General features: G+C 49.7%; 1 protein-coding gene across 1 annotated transcript in view; it reads right to left on the bottom strand.

Moving 5' to 3' along the window:
- GLTSCR1 (glioma tumor suppressor candidate region gene 1) overlaps positions 1-21,737 on the bottom strand; it is a 63,747-nt gene that overhangs the window by 16,387 nt on the left and 25,623 nt on the right. The window contains exons 2-5 of the mRNA XM_012733492.1: positions 1,874-1,974; positions 738-783; positions 612-654; positions 357-422 (exon numbers count right to left, since the gene is read on the bottom strand). Coding sequence (XP_012588946.1) covers positions 357-422; positions 612-654; positions 738-778 — 150 coding nt within the window. The 5' untranslated portion in view covers positions 779-783; positions 1,874-1,974. The remainder of the gene's footprint in view (positions 1-356; positions 423-611; positions 655-737; positions 784-1,873; positions 1,975-21,737) is intronic.

The following is a 21,737-nucleotide window of genomic DNA, read 5'->3' as shown; positions in this document are numbered from 1 at the left end:
TTATTGTTACTGTCCACATCCTCGTCGAGTGAGGCGGGCACTGCCCTGGGCCTGGATCACCCAGCTACTGGGGGAGAGAGTGCTGGCTACGGTACTCTGGCTCGGTCACCAGCAGAGGATGGGGTGCTCTGAGTGTCTAACCCCTAAGTGGTCCTAAATGAACCCCAACCTTGCCTCCTGGGAGGGTCGTGAATTCACTAAGTTCACGTACAGGAGGTATTTAGAACGTTTTAACACTGTAGACCAATGTGTCATCAACTGGTCTCCATTAGAGTTGGAATCAATGGAGGACCACACACTGGGATGACAGCCTGATTGGCCTAAAAATGCGATAGGAACGGAACGTGCTCACTTACCCCAGGACCTTCATAGAAGGCACTTTGGGCCTCCCCGGGATTATCCAGGAGGTCATCACCGTCAAGCTGCAATGAGAAACCCCCAAATGAACGGTCAGCTGGGCACAGGCCCATGCTGTAGCGCAGGAACTAATTTAGGGCGAGGGGGAAGGACAAGCGTTGGGGGCGGGATGGTGAAGGGTACAGGGATTTCCGCCTCCAGAAAGGCCGCCACGGCACCCCCACCCAGTGTGCTCTCCCAGCCACAGTACTCGCCTTCTCGGATCCATGTAAGAAGTCATTGAGGGCCTGAGGGTCACTGAAAAAGAGAAGAGGAAGAGATACTGAGGAAGTGAGGGGCAGGGGAGGACGGGGGAGGGGCAGGAGGGGCCTGTTACTCACCAAATCACGTCTAGTAAGCATCTCCCATCCTCATCATCCATCGCCACTGGGTGGGGCAGGGCAGGAAGGGGCAAAGGGGACAAGATTAGACTCAGCAGCAGGCCAGGCCGCCCCTCTCCGACACAGCTCCCAAAGCCCCAGGGAGGGTCAGGCTTTCCGTTCCCTTGAGTCTGTGGATATGGGTGGGGTGGGCAGCACTCCCAGCTGCCCTCGCCACAGAACCTCCAAATGAGGGGGGGACAGTGGCCTTCTCTACGCCCCTCCCTGCCCCCACTCTCTTTCCCCAGCATCTGGTAACACCACAGAGATGACATCAGCCAGTCTGAGGGAGTCGAGATCACTCAGAGGCCTCACGTACTGAACTCAGCCAGCCCCATGGCACCCCACAGGTGGGTGCCGCCACCCTGCTCTGTAGATGACAAAAAGGAGGCATCTCCCAGCTGGCAGGTGGCTCCTAAGCCTCTCAGGCACACCTGAACTTGTGCTCTTCACTTCCAGGCCCCTGAGTACAGGGCCTGGCCATGGAGAGGGCAGCGAGGGTCTGTCTTACCAGTGAGCAGATGAGGGGGCTGAAGGGAGGGAGGAAGGAAGGAGGCAGCGAAAAGGGCTTCCCAGGTACTGGGTCCCCCTAGAAGACACGTGGTGTGTTTCCCAAGGAAGGGCGGGGCAAGGGGACCGGCACACGGAGCGGGGAAGGGCTACCTCACAGCCGGCAGTCAGCCCGGGGCCGGCGCAGGCCAGAAGCACAACGACCAACAGGCTGCCCGCGGAGCCGGCGGCGGGCTGGTGCCCAGAGAGGCCTTTCCCCCGCTCCTGGGGGTGGCGACCGCATGCCCCCACCTCAGTTCCCTTCCTGTGTCCCCGGTCTGCAACCCACTGGGCGCTGTCCTTCCCAGCCAGCCCATGGGGAGAAGGGCCACTCAGGAACAAAAGGACAAGATGTGCAGAGCTGGAGAAATGGGGACAGGGTGGAGGAGGCCCTGCTCACAGTGGGCAAGAGACCAAGGCAGGGCTCAAATGGCCCCAAGCACCTGGCTGCTGAGGGATGCTGCTAAGTCAGGCTCTGTCAGGAAGGAGGGCTCCTTCCTCATCAGGGAGGCCGATGGGCCATGGCCCCCCAGGAACGAACTGGTTACCTGCGCTACAAACGAATCATGAAGGGAAGGAGGGGGTGTCCACTCCAGGTCTACGCGGGGCCCCCAGCTGGGGACTTGGTGTGTGTCCTTTCGGGGGCCAGCTGTGGAGACAGAATTAGAAAGGCTGTGAGTAAGGGTGTCGTGAAAAGGGGGAAGATGTCACAAGTGCGAGACAGAGCGAAAGCAAGAGGCAGAGAGAGACAGAGTAGGCAGGGGAGGTGGAAGACAGAGGGGGGACGGAGAAGGCAGGGGTGGGGAAGGACAAGAGAGGACGGTCAAAGATAATGTCAAAAGGCAAATGAGAAAGGAGACTTGGGACCATGGGAAATACCATACTTTGTCATACATGTGGTGTGCGCTGTAACCCATGCAGGCACATCCATCTACTGACTCAGTCAGCTCTCCCTCTCCACGGCAGTCCTGCTCTGCAAGGCACAGTGCCCGAGCAGGTGAGTTCTGCGTCACCATCGCTGCTGGGAGACACTGACTTGGGTCCCTGCGAGTTGCTGGCGAAATTTTCATCAGCCCACTGATACATCGCCCGGTTTTGTGTGTTCCTGTTTGATGACCCCTCGGTTAGGTTACCTCGTGACCCCGCCCAACGGCACTGTCCCTGGTGCCTACAGGAGGTGCCTCTAAGAGTGGGCACCCCAGTCTTCCAGCGCAATGCTTGGGGCTATTTTAAACAGTAAAACCCCCAATGTAAAGCACAAAACTACAAAAACCGGGCACAAGAAGGGCCCCTGCTTACAGCGCCAGAGGTGAAGCAGGAGGGCGACCTCCACCGGGAACCCGGTGGTGGGCAAGTCACAAGCCATACTGCCCATGCTGCCCAGGGACCAGGAAAGCGCTGTGAGTCCTGATGTGGGGGTGAGGGGGGGTGACTGCTGCTGTGAATAGGAGTGTTGGCAAATAATGAACCGGTGAGTACTGAGAACCGGCTGTAATGAGGAGGGCTGTAAGCCCACAAAGTGCGGTCACCTTTTTAAGGACTCTACAGATTAAAAAAATAAAAAGTATTTATGGGCCCTTCCTGGTGGCGCAGCGGGTTAAAGCACTGCACTGAGAAGCTAAAGCCACTTCCGCATGAGTTCGATTCCCGCCTGCCCCGGAGGTGACCACATGGCGTGGCAGACCTCTCCTGACCCGCCCGCTGCTCCCCTCAGCAGTGTACTTCGTTGATCTGCCTGTTCTGTTCCCCACTCTGTCTCTGGTGAAGCCTCTCACCGCCCCTGAGCCTCTGGCCTGTACCCCAGTTCTGTATGCGCAAATAAAAAAAATCTTTAACAACAACAAATAAAAAGTATTTATTTATGCACACAAGAGCTGGGTGTAGGCCAGAGATGCAGGGGGTGAGGGGGCCTACCAGAGACACAGCAGGGAGCAGAACAGGTGGATCTACTGAAATCCAGTGCTGAGGGGAACCGGGGGAGACAGAAAAGGTCTGCTATGCCATGTGGGTCAGCTCCCTGGCTGGGAATCGAACTTGTGCTGCAGTGGCTGGGACAGCTTCATAGTGCTGCATCTTAATCCCTTGTGCCATTAGGGAGGCCCCAGGACTCTACAGATATTAACCCATTTCACCTCCCTCCAGTCCGCCGAGGCTGGTGCTTTTATTACTAGCTCCACTGTGTGGATGAGAAAGCTGAGGTTCAGAACATTTAAACAATAAGCATGAAATCCCTAAGCTGGGGAGAGGCCAAGCTGGGATTTCAGCCAAGGCGGGCTAACCCCAGAGTCCCCACCCTTAGCTGCTACCCCCCAGACAATCCCCTCATCTTGTCCTTTTCTCTTTTAAAATCTAATGCAAATATGGCAAAAATGTCAAGATAAAATGGAGCTGGGTGAAAATGTGCATGCCTTTGTTATCATTTTATGAATGCTTGGAATAGTCCAGATTTGAAACAGTGATAAAAAGAGTAGCCTGGAAGAGAGGGAGGGGAGCATGGAGTGGCCTGCTCTCTTCCTCTGGAGCCACAGGCCTCTGGAAGGATCTAGAGAGCATCTGTCTCAGGTGCTTGGAGCATGGGATCCTACCCTCTGCTTCCAGGCATATGCCCTGGCGTGGAAGTATCTGCAGAGCTCCTAACCGAGGTTGTTTCCTCCCTTCTCTCTGCTTAGAGTGCCAGAAGCCAGGCAGTCTGTAAACCTCCCAGCAGCAGAACCAGAGCCATGAGGGGGTGTCTCCTGCACAGGCTTCTCCATGGAATCCAGCTGAATGCACCGTGGAGGCTGACGTGTCTGGGAAATTCTTTATCAGACCAATGGTTAATGTTAAAAGGAATGACTGGGGGAGATGGGGTGTCCCTTTCAGAGGGGAGGTGGGGTGTCCCTTTGAATTGAATGGTTCACATTTATGCATTTCAGTGCCATGGCAATTTTGCCTTAAAGAATTGTAGAAAAAAATGAATGATTATCAAAGAGAGATACAGGAGGGAAGGGGAGGCCCTAGAGGGGAAAGGCATGGGACAAGCATGACTGGGCTTTGGTAGCTACTAAAGCTAGATGAGAGGTGCCCGGGGGCTCATCATGTCATCCCAATTACTCTCTACATTTCTGAAAGATGCCCTAACAGGATGAAAACAATGTCAGTCATCAGCAGAGCTGGGGTTCAGGTGCCAGGCTGGATCTGTGTCTCTCAGTGGGTTGATGCCAAGAGGTCCAACATGGGGTGACAGTTCTGGGGTCAGGGTCAGCTCCCCCATACAGGGGCTGGGTGACCTTGGGCAAATGACTTCCCGTCAGTGTCCTCCTCTGCAAACTAATCACAGTCTCTCCTCCCCATGTGGTCACAGAGAGGCTCCCAGAACAGGGCCTGGCCTGTGGTTTACACACAGCAGGTGCCAGTAAAAATGTTATTGACATCAATACTATTATTTGGTGAGCAGTCTACCCTCGAACAAAGCGGGCTTGAGTTGTGTGGGCCCATTTATTCTAGAAGTTTTTTTCAACCCCTCCTCCTCAGCTTCCTCCTTCACTCCAGGTGAAGAAGACAAGGATAAAAACCTTTATGGTGATGCACTTAGGATTCGAGAACATTTTCTTTTGTCTAGCTGACTTGATTTTAAGAAGCCAGAACAGAGGAAACAGAAAATAGAAAATACACATTCCTGGACGGCAGTATGGGGAAGGTTTCTGGCTAATAGCAAGCTGTGGGTTATGAAGTTTCGGGGGCAAGTCCAAAGTTGTCTGTGGATTTTCAACAGTGAGGGCTGGGCATCCCCAACCCCGGTGAGGTTCAAGGGTTAACAGGACCTTCACAGGTTGCTGGCTCATTAGAAAAGGTCAGAGGTGCTTCTACTCTTTGTCACCCCCCACCCTAGTCCCTCTTGTTAGGATCTCCTCCGGATCTGAAAAGCTGAAAGCGGGAAGAGGAGGTGGGGTTGGCTGTGTTTTTAACAAACACCCCAGGATCCAATGCAGTGGTGTCTGCACTGCAGGGGTGCACCTTGGAAGTCTGACCAGTAAGAGCACTTTGCTGGTAAAGGCAGACTCTGCAGCAAGGCAATCGGGGTCCCAGCCTGCCGCGGCCCCTAATCAGCTGGAGGGCCGAGGCCAAGTTCCTTAGTCCTCGGCGCCTCTCAGTTTCCCAATCTGCAAAATGGGGACAACAGGTGCCCCCTCCCCTCCACCCGACTGTTATGTATTAACCTTTAATCCTCAAGTGAAGTAAAAGTATTCTGCAGGCTGCTATACTCATTCTGTCTGCCATTGTGAGTATTGTCTACTGCAGCAACTCCCAAAGCTTTCCAGCCGAAGTCCAGGGTGGACGAATGTTGCATGCAGGTCCAGCCTCCCCGGTGGGTGCCACTGCTGTGGGCCACCCGCCAGCAGGCCAATGTGCTTCAGTCCTCCCAATTTAAATCGCCAGACACTAAGCCTCCCGTTTTTACCACTTGGTAGGTGAGATGAATGAAGCTAAAAGGAGCAGTTCTGGGAGACCCTGGCCAGCACAGCAAACACAAGGGCACCAGACCACGGGTGGGGCCAACCAGGCCTGCTAAGCGCTCCACCCAGCCGCAGGGGCCCAGCACCCGCCTCTCAGAACAAAAGGGTACCCACCAACTACTGAAGAAGGCAGAATTTGAACCCAGCCTGAGTAGTTGAGGTCAGTAAGGACCTCAGTAAGATGCCAGGTGTACTAATTGGCATGTTTTCCTTTCTCTCCTTAGAGTCCTTACCTTTTAGAACAATCTTCTGAAATGCCTAGGGGTGAAATGATAGAATGTCTGGACTTGCAGTTTTGTGGGTGTGCAGGGGGCGTGGAGACACCTGCTGTGCACAATGAGAGCCACCAGCCACAGGTGGCTGTCTATGTACCTTGAAGCTCAATTCTCAGGGGTCCCTTCTTCCAGCATACAGCACTTGATTGCACTTCACAGGCACGGTGCTATTTACAAGCTGCAGGTTTGTGGCAACCTGCGTGGGGCCAGTCTAGCGGAGTCGTGTTAATTTCATGCCTCTGTATCCCACTGAATTCAGGTAGGTACTCTGCCTTTCAGACATGATTCTATTGCATGCTTAGCAGACTACAAGTGGCGTGTAAGCAGCCCCACAAGCACCGAGGAAGTGCTTTCTGGCGCTATTTGCTTTGCCGGGGAGGCCTGGGACTGCACCCTCACACCTGTCTTTAAAACGCAGTGACACCCAGGGCAAGGGCTTGAGCAGACACTCCCCCTACAGACATCTGTGTTTCAAAGAAGAGCTCCAAATGGCCAAAGAGCGTGTGACGATATGCTCAATCTCACTTACCCTTAGAGAGATGCAATCAAAAATGCAGCTACCACCTCACGCCCCTTTGGGCGGCGACTCTCAAAACCCCCAGAAAATCACAAGTACAGGTGGGCATGTAAAACAATGCAGCTGCTGTGGAAAACAGCTTGGCGGGTCCTCAAACAATTAAAAATAGAATTTCCATACGATCCAGCAAACCCATTTCCAGGTGGGTGCCCCAGACAATGGAAAGCTGGGGCTCAGAGGTATTAGCACAGTCCTGTTTACAGCAGAGAGGTTCACGGCAGCAAGACCACGGAGGTAGGGCGGGGGGTGGGGAGTGGGGGTTGGTCTAAGCATCCGCACGCAAAGGTGTGAGTGGCTAAGCAAAGTGTGGGCAGCCTTATAAATCAGGAAGGAAATTCTGGCACAGGCTGCCACTCGGGAGGACCATGACGACACTAGGCTGAGTGAAATCAGAATAAAAAGACAAATACGTAAGGCTGCACTCAAGGGAGCCTGGAATAGGCAAATTCAGAGAGACAGAAAGCAGACTGGAGGAAGCCAGGACAGCAAGCGGGGCAGAGGGGACCGTGAGCTACTGTCTCATGACAGCTCCAGCTTTGCAAGATGAAAGAGGGCGTGGCTGGACAGTGGGGTGTCTGGGCATGTCCTCTGTGCCACCAAGTTAGCTGGCCAAGATGATAAATCTCATGTCTCAGGCATTTGTAAGGAAGATGGGATAACTTGGGCTCCTTTTCACCTTCTGCCGCGAACCTCTAGCAGCTTGTTTTCCTCTCAGATTTTGATGCCTGCACGTGATAATGTGTTACTGCAAAAACCACATGGGAGCACGAACATGTGGCATGTGCACTTAGAAGTACGGGCACCGGGCAGAGAAGCAGGAGAGATCGGGCGTGGGTACCTACTGCGGTAGGCTGGGATGTCTGAGCTGAGAGACTGTGAGAGCTAAGGGGAGAGGGAAGACAGAGCCAGAGAGAGCGCAGAGGGGCTCCGGGCTGGCAGGCTTGGCTGTGCCGGCCTCCCGGCCTCCCGGCCTCCCTGCCCCCTCTGCCTGTGTCCCTGGCCCCTGCTTTAGTATTAAAGGCCTGTCAAATCTACCCAGGGCTTCTGGATTCCTTATCTGTTTGCCCAATCAACCATGAATCTGCCTGGCCTGGAATACTTGCCCTAGAGTATTTTACCAAAATAATAATATTTTAAAAAAAGAGCCACTAGATATAGATCAGTGTTTTAAATGTGAATACTTAAGATGAAATGAAACACTGAGCTCTCAGTCCCACCGGCCATGTTTCAAGTGCTTGGCAGCCTCAGGGCTCGGGGAAGGCACCGCTGTAGTGCTCTCCACTGTGGCAGAAAGCCAGAAGCTGAGGCTCAGGGCGGGGGGTCGGGAGGGGGAGTCCACACTCTACCTGCCTCCCCGCTTTGTGCGCCTGTGAAGTCTGTGAAGAACAGATACTTTAATGCCTAGTGTCCTAGCTCGGCCTGATGGATGGTTAGCCGCCCCTGTGTCCCCATGGAAGGGTCAACCCCTCAGGGCAGCAGTTTTGCCTGATAAGTTCCCAATGACCCAGCCATGTCTGCACAGGGCACTGCACACAGCAGGAGCACAAAAATTACTTGTGGGATGAATGAATTTGAGAGCAGGGTCAAGAAATCTAGTCAGGGCTGTCCCTGGTGGTGCAACAGGCTAAAGCGCGGCACTGTAAAGCTGTCCACAGCCCCTGCAGCGCGAGTTCAATCCCCAGCTGGGGAGGTGACGCACAGGGCGCAGCAGACCTCTCCTGACCAGCCCACTGCTCCCCTCAGCAGTGTATATCAGGCCATCTGCCTGTTCGGCTCCCCACTCTGTCTCTGGTGAACCCTCTCACCCCCACACCTCTGGCCTGTACCCCAGTTCTTCTATGTATAAATAAAAATATATCTTTTTTTAAAAAAAAGATTTGTTCAAGAGCAGGCTGGTAGGAAGACATTTATTGAGTGCCCACCTACTCTGTGTCCACCACAGAGAAGAAAGCTAAGGATATCACAGGGAGTAAAAGCAGACCCTGTCCTTGACCTTGGGAGGATGCCAGGGGAGAATTCTCCAGGCAGGATGGTCTTGGAGGCCCAACCCCTCAATATATAGTCTTAAAAGCTTTTGGGGCCCTCCCTGGTGGTGCAGCGGGTTAAAGCATAGCACGAAGAAGCTAAAGCCACTTGAGTTCTATCCCCGCCCACCCCGGAGGTGACCACACGATGCGGTGCGGCAGACCTTTCCTGACCGCCCCCCCACCGCTGCTCCCCTCAGCAGTGTACATCGTCAGTCGGCCTGTTCTGTCCCCACTCTGTCTCTGGTGAAGCCTCTCACCACCCCTGCACCTCTGGCCTCTACCCCAGTTCTATGTGCACAAATAAATAAATCTTTAAAAAAAAAAAAAGCTTTTGAAAAAGTGAATGGGGCTGGGGGGAATATGACGTGATTTCACTACTATGGGAAAGATAAAGAAAACAAATGAACAAGACAGGACAAAACAAACTCTCAGATGATGATGGTTGCCAGAGGGGACAGGGAATGGAGGTGGCCAAGCCAGGTAGGAGGGGCCAGCTGTGTGCAAGGGTGGAGGCCAGGCTTTTGGTGGCGGGCAGCACGTAATATAGGTGACGAACAGCAACGCTGGATACTTGAATTCTCTATCATGTGATAAGCCAACTTCAGTTAAAACATTTTGAAGTAGGGCCCTTCCTGGTGGCGCAGCGGGTTAAAGCCCTGCACTAAGAAGCTAAAGCCACTTCCTCATGAGTTCGATCCCCGCCTGCCCCGGAGGTGACCACACAGTGTGGCAGACCTCTCCTGACCCGCCCGCTGCTCCCCTCAGCAGTGTACTTTGTCTATCTGCCTGTTCTGCTCCCCACTCTGTCCCTGGTGAATCCTTTCACCCTCCGCATCTCTGGCCTGTACGCCAGTTCTGTATGAATAAAATAAATAAATCTTAAAAAAAAAAAACATTTTGAAGTAAAATGAATGTGTGCTTATTACACACTACCCATCCTCCCGTAAAAAGGGTGGGGGATCAAAAATAACATATAAAGAATTGTCAACTCAAATGTGTCACCAGTCCAGTGACCAGAACACTGAAGGCTGGGTCATGACAGCACCTGAAAAGGGCACACTTCCTGCTCCATAACATCACCTGTGACCATGTGACTTGAATGACAGTAGATGGACAGATGGTACCCCCTTCAGAGCAGCAGTTTCACAAAGTACTTTCACCTTGTTCCACCTGTGTCCAGGAGTGTGGACACATGGACAGGGCCACAGCTGACTCACAAGGACACTCACACAAGGAAGAAAGAGGCCACCAAGCCCCAGGGCTCACTTGTTCTTGCATCTCACAGAGCTGATGCTGTCAGGTGCACCTTGAGAAGCGGCAGGTTCTCAAGCTTGCTGGGTGTCAGGCCCCGTGCTAACCTAACTTCTGGACACAGGCTCCCATCTCCGGGGATGGACTGAGTCAGTGGGGTCAGCTCATTTGTCCCAAAACTCCCTTCTCCCTCCTCCGCCAGCAGCCAGAATTTGCACTCAGAGCCGGTGTACAAAAGGCTCATAACTCACTACGGTGCTATAAAAAGCAGACGAGGCCAGGCCTGAAAAACCACAAGCAGCTCAAGAGAACAGGCATGACGCAACAATGACAAAATGTCCTTCCAGAAAACCGTGTGAATTCCGCCCGCACTTGTAATGCGATCAGAGTCTGTGTTGTCATTAGAGCAGTGTAGGAGCCAGACTGCCAAGCAGGAGCCAGAATGCAAAGTCCTCGCTCAGACCCAGAAAAAAGGCTGATTTTACTTCCTTGGGATGAATTTCGGGAATGGTCCCATTACTGGCAAGTGACTGAAGTGAACATTGACAGAATTGTGTCCTCTGCTGATGGGACATGATGGCTAGAGGAGGCCACAGGCTGTGGATTCTCCAAACACCGCTTCCCTGCCCTCCTCCCGCCTCCCTGCGTGCAGAAGCCTGGAGCCGCTGGGGTAATCCTTGCCAGGTCTAAGACATAAACAAAGACTGCTCTGAGTCAGTCTTTTTCAAAACAAACAAACAAACAAACAAACTATGGCCATGACTTTGAGGTTGGTGAAACCAAATTAGCAGCTTGTAACCAGGATTTTTTTTTTTTTGTTAAATCATATAAAGAGAATGAAATGGAATATAACAGAAAATGTGAAGACACCAGATGTGGAAAGCATTTTCATTTATGAGACAGATTTCAATGATGTGTGTCTGTAACATGTACCTCTTTCTCACTGTGGGTTATGGAAAAATAGCCTAAAGTAATTGAGTTAAGGCCACCAACCCCTCAGTCAGATATTCGCTTTCCTAGGGAAGCCCTAGTTCTACATATAGGAAAAGTCAACATATATAGATGGATTACACTGAGTGAGACTTTCGGGGAAGATTGTGAAGACTTTGAAAAATGTTTTTATGCCTAAACATAAAGACAGACGTTTGCTAGGGAGAAAGTCTTTTTTAAAGTCTTTTTGACTCCTGCTTCCAGTTTTGAATATAGTTGCCATAGCTGAAGCTGTATCCATGAGACCACAAACTTAAAGGGGACAGGTGCCCCTTCAGAGGACAGCTATTGGGAGGAGAGAAAAAGACAGCGTGGTAAACTCTTGGCAGTGACCTGCCTCCAGACATCTCAATCCTTACAGCTTAAGTCGTTCTTTGGTTTTCCAATATTTGCAGCCAAATAACAACACCTGACACATATAAGCTTGAAATATCCCTCTCACAGCCTTCCACAGGTGAAGGACTATACTCTGGGGACCACTGACTGAAAAGAGAGGTTTCAATAGAAGCAATCCAAAGTGGGCGGGGAATGTGGAAAAAATGGTCAATGTGATTGATTGCAAAAGGAGAAATTCGCCTCCCTATGCTCTTTGCAGCTGTTCCTGTCAAGATGGGGGTCTACTAGCCCCTCCCTTGAACTTGGGTGGCCTGTTGACTGGCTTTGGCCAACAGAATGTGGTGGAAGTAGTGATGTGTTTCTGAATTCACACCTTGAGACTGGTGGCACATGTCTACTCTGCCCAGCTGCCCTGCAGAGATGCTTGGGCTCTCACCTCCATCATTCCAGTGCATAGGTAGCCCAGTCCTGAAGCACAGCCACCTACATACCTGCTCCGTGGATGACCACAGACACTGGGCAAGACCCAAAGCACACAGCTGTGCTCAGTCCAAATTCCTACTGGTTGGGCCATGGTTTTGTTCAAGCCACTGTTTGGCACAGTGTGTTTTCCAAAGATGGTCACAACAAGGTGTCTGACACCCCAGAATCTTACACCATGTGCTTTACAACTCCCTTGAATTGAGTTTTGTGACTACTCAACCAGGACAAAAGCATGCTGTGTGACTTCTGAAGCTGGCCATCCCCAGGGCATGTATCTTGGAAGCCCTAAGCCTTCTTAATAGAAGTCTGACTACTCTGAGGCTGCCGTGCTCTGGGGAAGCCTAATCTAGTCACGTGTAGAGACCACAAGAAATGCTGTGGTTACCCGTCCCAGTTTAAGTCATCTGAGCACAGGTGCTGGGCAGATGTGAGCACCTTCAGTCCCAACCTTTGAATCTTCCCTGCGAAGATCTCAGACATGGTAGAGTAGAAACCCACTGTGTTCAAATTTCATGTCAAATTCATGACCTATGAAAGCTGGGCCCACACCCTGATATTTGGACTTCTGGCCTCAAAAAGTGGGAAAATACATTCGTTATTTTAAGTCACGACGTCTGTGATATTGACAGTCACAGCAAATAAATGTATGATGGACACATGTCATCTGTGTGTTACACACACACACACACACACACACACACACACACACACACACAGCCACCATGAGAAGTTGTGCAGGTTGTTCACTGCACAATTCCATGCAAAGGCCCAGTCCAGGGACAAGTAGGGCCTTAAATCCTTGCAGGTTCTGTTCACAAAAGTGGGACACAGAGAACATTCATTTGGAGAAATGATTCCCTTCCCCTAATTCACACAGAGGACATTTTCCTGGCCTATGTACTCCCAGAGGAGATACTTTTGTCTACTCCACCCGAAGGCCCAGGACCACAAGCTGGGCCCTGGATATGTACCCACTGGCACTATGCAACTATTACAAAGCCAGAAAAGAAAAACAGGGGAAACTGTCAATTCTTCACCCACTCCCACCCCTTTAGGGAGAAAGAAAGAGCAATTTGAAGAGCAATTAAAAGCTACACTGTCTTTATTTTCAGTAACCTTTAGAGTTCTAAACTCACTGAATTCATTTAACAACATAAAAGCGAGCCCTATAAAACTTGGATTGCTCGTAAAGCGACTGGTATCTACCTCCTAAAAGCCTAGTTGATACATGTAGTTACACACTAGAAATGTTCTGTGCACCTTTTCTTCTCCCCTTTTGCCATTCACTGCTGTTCTAAAAGCAGCTTTAAAGCTGCAGCCTTGCTGAAAAAAATCAAGTATCTCAAAAGGCTTGGATTCTTTCTTAATAGTAGTTTATAAAACAGAAAACCCAAACGCTTAAGTAAAGTTGTGAAAAGGATCATGGAGAGAGGTGAAGGGACCATAACGGAATGATGAGGCTGAGAGAACACTGCCTTCCAGGGCGTCCGGTAACAGAGAAAACTTCAAGGTCAGGAAAAATAGAGCTAGACGGAGCAAAAGGGAGACAAATCGCGGCCTGGTCCCACATGTAGTGCTACCACCAGTTCTGTGCAGAATCACCTGGAAGTTTAAACACACACTCACACAGGATTTCAGACAGCACATATGGGGAGGGCCGAGAGTGTGCCTGTAACAAGCCCTCAGATGATGCTAATGCTGCTGGTCCAGGGATCATGTCTGCCCTAGAGGCTTCAGTTCTTCTTCTGGGGGCACTTGTTCTGTCAAACACAAGTCATGAGTTTCTAGCCAGGTCCAGACCCCTGCAATATGGCCTCAATGGGGTGCCCTCTGAGGCTGAGGAGAGCTAAAGAAGTTGCCCAGGGCCCAACAGTCACCCCCAACCTGACACCCTGGTCAACTTGGATTTCATTTCTTCCAGCAATGTCCTCACCCAAGAGGATGAAGTCATGAGCACAGACCCTTGCTCCTTTGCCAGAAATTTTCTCAGCCTCCTTTGCAGCTAAGTGTGGATATGACATAAGAACAGACCCTTACATAAGAAAGATTATTTGCTCTGCTCCTTCTTCCTGTTTAAATGACTGATATGAAGCGTGACGATGATGGCTGGTGCTGCAGCAGCCATTTTGTCTTTCTGAAGGGGAAGGTCAAGTGATTCAGAGAGACATAGACCCAGTGGCCTGACATTACTGAGCTTCCAAACATTCCTAAAATGGCCTTACACCAAACATTTCATTCCAGAAGAAGGTTATTAAAGCCTGGGAAAACCAAAGTTGAACACAACTTTATACTATCAACCAGCAATTCCACTTCATACTTTATACTACCAACCAGCAATTCCACTTCAAGGTATTTCTTTAACAAGTGAAAAATACATCTCCAAAAGCATTTAGATAAAAAAGTTCATAGAATCATTACTCATGAAAGCACCAAATAGGAACCAGCCCAGAGGCCTATCAATGGGATACATCCACCCAGTGGAATACAACTTCATCATAAAAGAGAATTGACTACAGAGCCTGACAACATGGATGACTCTCAAAGGCCTCACGACAAGCAAAGGTGATCAGACACAGAAGACTACCTCACTGGCGATGCCCTGTATGTAATGTTCCAGAACAGGGGTAATTTACAGAGTGAAAAAAACAAAAAACAGAGATGCAGTTGCCTTAAACAGGCAGGCAGAGAGAAGCAGGGGGAATTACTGACCAGGAAGGGCCACAAGGTGTATTTTGGGATGCAAGCACTGTCCTTGTTCTAATCAAGGTGATGGTGGCTCAGGTAATATGGATGAAAATTCAGCCAAGTAGGCAATTAAGATGTGTGTATTTTATTATGCATAAATTATACCCTTACAGTAAAGCACAGTCCGTGTGCATTTAAAAATGTCACACAATGAATTTCTCATGATTTGTGGTAGTTCTAGTCTATAAAGCTGCCGTGAATTAGCAAATTCTGAGACTCTATTCCTGAAGCATTACAGGCTCAGTTCCTATGAGTCTCTGGTTGACAACATATTCAACTGATCGATGCCTCACCCGGGTCTGCACGTGTTGCTGTTTAAGGACATCTTGTTTATTCCACGTGGCTGACTTGTTCCCACCAAGCTCACGGAGCAGCACTGTCCGTGGTATCTGAATGACATGTATCTCACATGCATATTTTTCTCTGGAAGGTGCAGTCCTAGCCTTCCTGTGCTGAGGACTCTAGCCAGTACTTCACACTAGGCTTGGGAAACATTTAAAACAGCTAAGTCACCCACAAAAAGCACACAACAGAAAAACAAACAAACAAACAAAAAAACATGTCACTGAGTAGACCACAAAAAGGGCACTCATTTACATCACGAAAGCTGGACCAGGAAGGCAGAGCAATGGTGAGTTTGAGCTCATCTGGGAATGGGCACAGGAATGCTGAGGATTTTTCTCTGCTCTGCACAGGCTAAAGTACCGATTTGGGGATGACGAAGAGATGAATTCATATATATAACAACGGCAAATGATGATGATTGGCTGTGGGGGACATTCTCTTGATACTATACTGCATTCACTCTGCCTAGCCATGTCACTTGTGGGGAAATATTCTATGGGAACAATATGGCATGTCCAATATTACACATGTAGGGAAGCAATGCTTATAGCAGTGAGATTTTGGGAACATCCCACCTGCCATCATGTTAAATAAATTCTGGTTGATCAAACCCAGGAATACCACGTAGCTGTAAAAAAGAATACTTATACAAATGCCAATAAGGTAAAGCAATGCTCAGCATTATTAGCTACCAAGGGAAGCCAAATCAAAACCACTTTACACCCAAAAGGGTGCCTAGAACCACAGACAGTCAATAACTGTAGTTGGGGAGGATCTAAAAAAACAATGCTCACACATGGGTGACAAGTGGGAACATGACATCATGTGGGTATTGCAGAAAAATATGGTCTGGGTTGTTGCTCAACACAGAGCTACCACCAATCCAGCCATTCTACCACCCCTAGAAAAATGAAATATAAATATACTCAAGATAAATGAAAATATGTTCTGACAAAAACAAATTAATCTCAGCAACACTATTCATAAAAGCTAAAAGGTGCAAATAACTCAAATGTCCATCATTAGAAGGATAGATGAACAAAAGGTGGGTTAGCCAGACAATGGAATATTATTCAGTCACGAAAAGGAACACGGCAATGATCCAGGCTACCAAGAGGATAATAAGCCTTGAAAACATGATGCTAAGTGAAAGAAACCAGACACAAGAGCTACAGTGTAGGATTTCATTTCTGTGAAATGCCCAGAAGAGGTAAATCCATAGAGACAGAAAGCAGATTAGTGGTTGCCAGGGGCTAGGGAGAGGAAGGAATTTGAAGTAGCTATTCATGGGCAGTTTCTTTTTGGGGTGATGAAAATATTCTGGAACTAGATAGTGGGGACAGTTATTGAACTCAGTGAAAAGTACTCAAAACCACTTTATCCACTTTAGATGGATGACTTTTATGGATTGAATTATACATCAATTAAAAATGTTACTAAATAAAAAAATGTTGCTAAAAATGCACAGGTGTGTGTTTTACATCTGATAACGATTGTTTTCTGAGACTATTGCTCCTTAGAAAAATACAATAAAGTACAATGTGTAAAAACATTGTCAACTGATTAAAAAGAGTGGAGCGGCATAAGAACATATATTTTACCTATCTAAAGAACTTTGAGCAACACTCTGCATGCCTGTGACTATGCAGACATTATCTTTTTCCTTTCCTCGATAAACGTTCTGTGTGTTGACTAAAAACTTCAAGCGCGTTCTATATGGTACCAGTCACACTGATTAACACTGAGGGGCACCTACCTGGTGAGGATGGGTGGAAGTTTTCAAAAGGATATTTAGTGTCTCAGGCACACAAAATGTATCAGTCGTGACAAAATGTAAATTAAAAAAGATACCAAAAATGGCTCGGTTGGAGGAAAACAATGACTACTATTTACACCATCACTCATGAGGTAAATTTGCTTGCAGCCAAAAAGCTTTCTGTGGCAAAAGGAAGCACTGAGCTTAGAACCCAAGTTTTATGGATGGCCAAGCCTAGACTGCTCGCTAGTATAGCTGAGGCTTCATTTCTGCTGTCCACGGAAGCTGGGGAGCTGAATAGCTTCTGGCACCAAGACAGCTTTTCTTCCCATCACCCTTCGCAATGGGAGCACTTTCCTTTCCTGATTGGGCAGGGTCTTCTCTTACCTCTCACCTGCCACAGGAAGCAGAAACACCTGCCAGAGAGCAAACACTGGTGGATGCAGGGGCTGGTGCCGCAGGCTGACCTTGGTTTTAAAGTCTGTCTTCTAGAACTAGCTAACTGCTTGGCTCCAAGATGTGCCCCTCTTGTCCTGGGCCTAGCATGGTCCATCCAGCACTTGTGCGCTCATGCAGAGACTGGGGTGTGGGTGGGGTGTTCCTCACTGCCTCCTGCTCCCCTCTAGTTACTTCTAGTGTCCGCCTCCCACTGGGCAGCCAAAGCAGTTCATGTTCACATGTTCCTCTCCTCCTTGGGAGGCTTCACGGATGCTGTGCTGTCCCACAAATGAGAACGTCAACTGCACAGCAGAGCAGAGCAGATGACAGCCAGGGCGACAGAGAGGGGTGTCATGAGCAGGGGGTGATGCTGTTAACTCAAGCTGTTAACTCAAGTAGTTAGGAGGCCTCCTGGAGAAGGGGCATTTGAACAGAGATGTGCAACATATGATGTGATTCCAACATAAGAGGGAAGGGCATTGCAAGCAATGGGAACAGCAACCGCAAAGGTTCTGAGGCAGAAACGTGCTGCGGCTAGGGGATGGTTGAGTGGTAGTAAGGAATTGAAGGGGGCCCTGAGTGATGAGGTCAGACAGACAACAGTGAGAGACAAGAGGCCCTGAGTATTTCTTCTGAGTGAGTCCAGAGTTAGGGCAAAGGATGAACTAGAAGAACAAGGAAAGGAAGAAACTAGAAGAAACAGGGAGCCCAGAGAAGAGACCATGTGGAGAGGAGTTGAAGAGCATTTGGATTCTGGATAAGAAGGCAGAGCTAGAGGGTCTGTAGGAATAGGAATAAGGGAAGGCATCAAGGTTCTCTCCAAACCCCAGTATTTGAGCCAGGGGGAAGCCAGAACAGCTAAGGGTAAGCGGTCAGGTAGAGTGTGAAATCCACACACACCCTTCTATGAACTCCTTTGATCTAGCACCTTCTTCAGTGAAGGCATTTCCTGCTTAGGTGTTCTGACAGGCCCAGAACCAGTGATCATCTTATGAAGAGAGTGGTTGCCCTAGTAACCCAGCGCAAAGCTGGGTGGTAAGAGTGGGGGGCTGCTTGGAGGAAAACCAGCCGCCTCAGGGGCCCAGTTAGAGATGTTTGAGACATCACACCTTTCTCACATCTTCTATATCTTGTTTCAGAATCTGCCCTAACCTCCAAAGCCCAGTTTCCAAGTTTCTATCTGATGCTGATCCTCAAACAATTATACAGCGTGAGGTAAAACCTGGATCATACCTCTTTCTGCCTGGATGAGGGAATGACTTATGTTTTGGTCCCCAACTCCATTCAAGTTTATCCCCACGAGAGGTGAAGGATCCTGTTAGAACTAAAGGCAATTTAGGTCCCTCCTCTGCTCAGTCACACACAGAGTCAAAGTCTGAGACCTCACCACAGCCAAGGCAGGGCACTACTGCATCTGCCCCATTTCCTACCCTTTCTCCTTCGCCTACTCCCTGCCCCCATCCCTTGCCTCCTGATCTTCCTCCAACACACACCAGGCACACACCTGCCGCAGGATCTTTGCACTTACTTCTTTTTCTCTTTGATCACCAGGTCAAGGAGGTTCAAGCCAGTTAGTCTACAATCGTAAGCTACCCCCCAACCCCCTGCACTCAGCGTTTCCACCGCCTTGTCTTGCTGCTCTTTCTTCAAAGCAGGATTGTTATCAGACATGCTGTAAATGTGATTTATCTTATTTACAGCCTGTCTCAGCCACAAGGGGGAGAGTGCCCAGTTGCTATCTGTTTGGTTCACTTTGTGTAAACACTGACTGAAAGACTGAGAGGAACTGGTCTCAGTGTTCACAGCTGGTACTGTGACTTGTAGGCACAGACCTGCCTGCTGACTGGGAGACCTTAGGTCTGCCGGGCTCAGATGGGGCGTGAAGCCTTCAGGGAACGGGAGGGAACCTGCCAGCTAGAGATGGGAGAGGAGGTGAAAGATCAGGAGTGGCCACAGCACAGACAGCCTCTGCGAGCTCAGGTAAGTCCAACCTATGGGAGAGGACAGTAGACTGGGCCTCAGAACTGAAGGCCCTTCTAAGACGGAGGCTTGAGGGTAAGGGCTGGGTACAGAGACCATGAGGGAAGGTCAGCAGACAGGGAGAAGAGGTGGGTGCATCTCCCTAAGACCAGGCTGGACACTCCACAAGGGTCCTCCCCCACTCTGTGTATCAACAGGAGGCAAACTAATCCAGTCCATCTGTACCAGAGGGTCCCACCCAGGAGCCACCAGAGAACACATGCCACCAAAACCGCAGGCCACACTGCACTCCCTGGTGGCCTCACCACAAATGGCCTGAGGTTCATCCCAGGCCAGGGAGCTGACCCACACAGCGCAGCAGACCTCTCCTCTTCCCCTCAGCTCTGTATTTCAGTAGATCCCCCTGTTCCGGTTGCTAATGAATCCTCTCACCCCTCTACCTCCGGCACCTCTGGCCGACACCTCAGCTTTTGTATGTGGGCATAAAATAAATCTTTTTCAAAATTATAAAGGAGTACATATGACAGTGTTACTTTATAATTGCTAGGTGGATATGTATGTATGAATACATATTATATGTGTGAACTCTCTACACAACTGGAAAAAAAAGAGGAAAAGTAGCAAATGTGTACTGACCACACTGAGGCACCATTTGCTTATCACTGGACAGACCATGTGCTGTACAGTTATGCAGGCTGAACACTGCTCAACCCTGGGAAGGAGGGCATTCATCTTAGGACTATAGTGTGTGTGTGTGTGTGCGCGCGTGAGAGCGTGAGAGAGAGAGAGAGAGAGAGGAGCGAGGCAGACATTCTATGTCTACATTTGATAGAATGACCTGAGGAAGCATCACTCAAGGTGACAAAGCAAGTCTGTCCAGAAGCCATGCTCTCAGGAGGCAGGAGGAGGAGGACTGGAGCTGGGGTGTGGTGAGGGCTGACCTTCAGGTGCTCTCCTTACACTTCTGCTTCAGAAAATGCCTCCTTCTGCTTTACTGGAGTCACTCATTCATTCATTCAGTGTTAATAGCTATCTCCCCAAAACAACTTACACACGAATTTCTTCAGCAGCATCCTCACTGGTGTCTCTCTGAGGGACATCAATCAGCTCATGTCTCTCTTCTGAAGTCTCTACAAGTTCAGGTCTCACTCAGAGTAAAAGCAACGTCCTCACTGCAACCACAAGGCACCACAAGACCTGCCAGTGCCCTCTGCCCTCTCCTCCCCACCCTTTCCTTTGCTCACACAGACCTGGCTAACTGGGCCTCCTCAATATTCTCGGTACTGCTTCAGAGTCTTTGCGCTGGCTGTTCCCTCTGCCTGGACTGCTCTTTCCCAAATACCTACAGAGCCTGTCCCCTCACCTCCCTCAGGTCTCTTTCCAAATATCACCACCTAGGTGACCTCAAAAAAAAAAAAAAAAAAGAACCCCTCGGGCCCTCCATGGTGATGCAACGGGTTGAAGCACAGCACGGAGAAGCTAGCTGCAGGGCTTTAGCCCATGTTCCATTCCCAGCCAGGGAGCTGACCCACAGGGTGCAGGTGCAGCGGCCCTCTCCTACCTCGCCCTCTGCTCTCTTCAGCAGTGTTTTTCATCAGTCTGCCTGCTCTGCTCCCCAGTCTGTTTCTGGTGAATCCTCTCACAGCCCCTGCACCTCTGGCTTGTACCCAAATTCTGTATGTATAAATAAATAAATCTTTAAAAAAGAAAAAGAAAAAGAACCCCCCCCCAAGTATAGCTCCAGCCCCCTGATCCCTCTTACCCTGTTTTATCTTTATTGGGAACACTTACCAACAGCATAGTAAATATTTTACTGATTTATCTTGTTGTCTGTCTCTGTAGTAGACGCTTGGGAAATATCTGTTAAACATTGGGTAACCGTGGACAGCTGGGCATGTTGGGCACTGCACAAGCCTGCCGCCGGGCATTCCCGCCTTAGGGTGCTGCGGATTTGTGTACATAATGGCCACATTCTGCTATGGCAGACAGCAATAAAGAGTTGTGAGAACAGGGTATCTGATTTCAGTTCCATAAAATAGCAACATAGGCTATCATGGCTCAATAAAATTAAAACAGTGTGTGTCACTTACATGATCCGGGATTCATAGCAGGTGCTAGCTATGCACTTTTAACAGGAGTTAAAAGTGCCTGTTCCTAACACTGCAGGGTCAGACTGAAAAACTAAAACCTGGGTGACTATTCTGACCGGCAGTGTACTCCAGCCGCGTGTGTGCATGTGGAGCTGCTGTGAGGCCTGGAGAGCCAGGGGCGGTTCCTGTGGACACACATGTCTGCTGAGCCCAAGAATGCAGTTCTCCAAGTTCCCCCTTCAGGACAGTGGGGGTCACTGGTGCCCACTGAACAGGACAGACACCCAGCTCTAGGGGTGCACACTCTGAGGGGGCATGCCCCACCCTGGATGGGCCCTGGACTAGTTTCCCCAAAGGCCCAAGTTCAACCTCCTATAGTTCCTGCTCATCAGGCCTCGCAGCCTGCGACTCTAGTCAAGAGATGTAAGGCCAGAGAGCACCAGCAAATCTGTGGGCAGGGAACACCACAAAACTTAAATAAGGAGGCGCTGCCCCGGATGACAGAATCAAAAGTCACTTTTATGTTCTTATGTTCTCAGCATTTCTGGAACTTTTCACATACTAATCCCTTCAGGTGAGGGATGGTGTTTTTCACAACTTAAAATATATATATATATATATAT

Source organism: Condylura cristata, unplaced genomic scaffold, assembly GCF_000260355.1.
Source record: "Condylura cristata isolate star-nosed mole 26May11 unplaced genomic scaffold, ConCri1.0 scaffold00041, whole genome shotgun sequence".
In the NCBI taxonomy this organism is placed as follows: Eukaryota; Metazoa; Chordata; class Mammalia; order Eulipotyphla; family Talpidae; genus Condylura; species Condylura cristata.
Note: the sequence above shows the minus strand (reverse complement) of the source record. Positions and strands in the feature narration are given on the sequence as shown.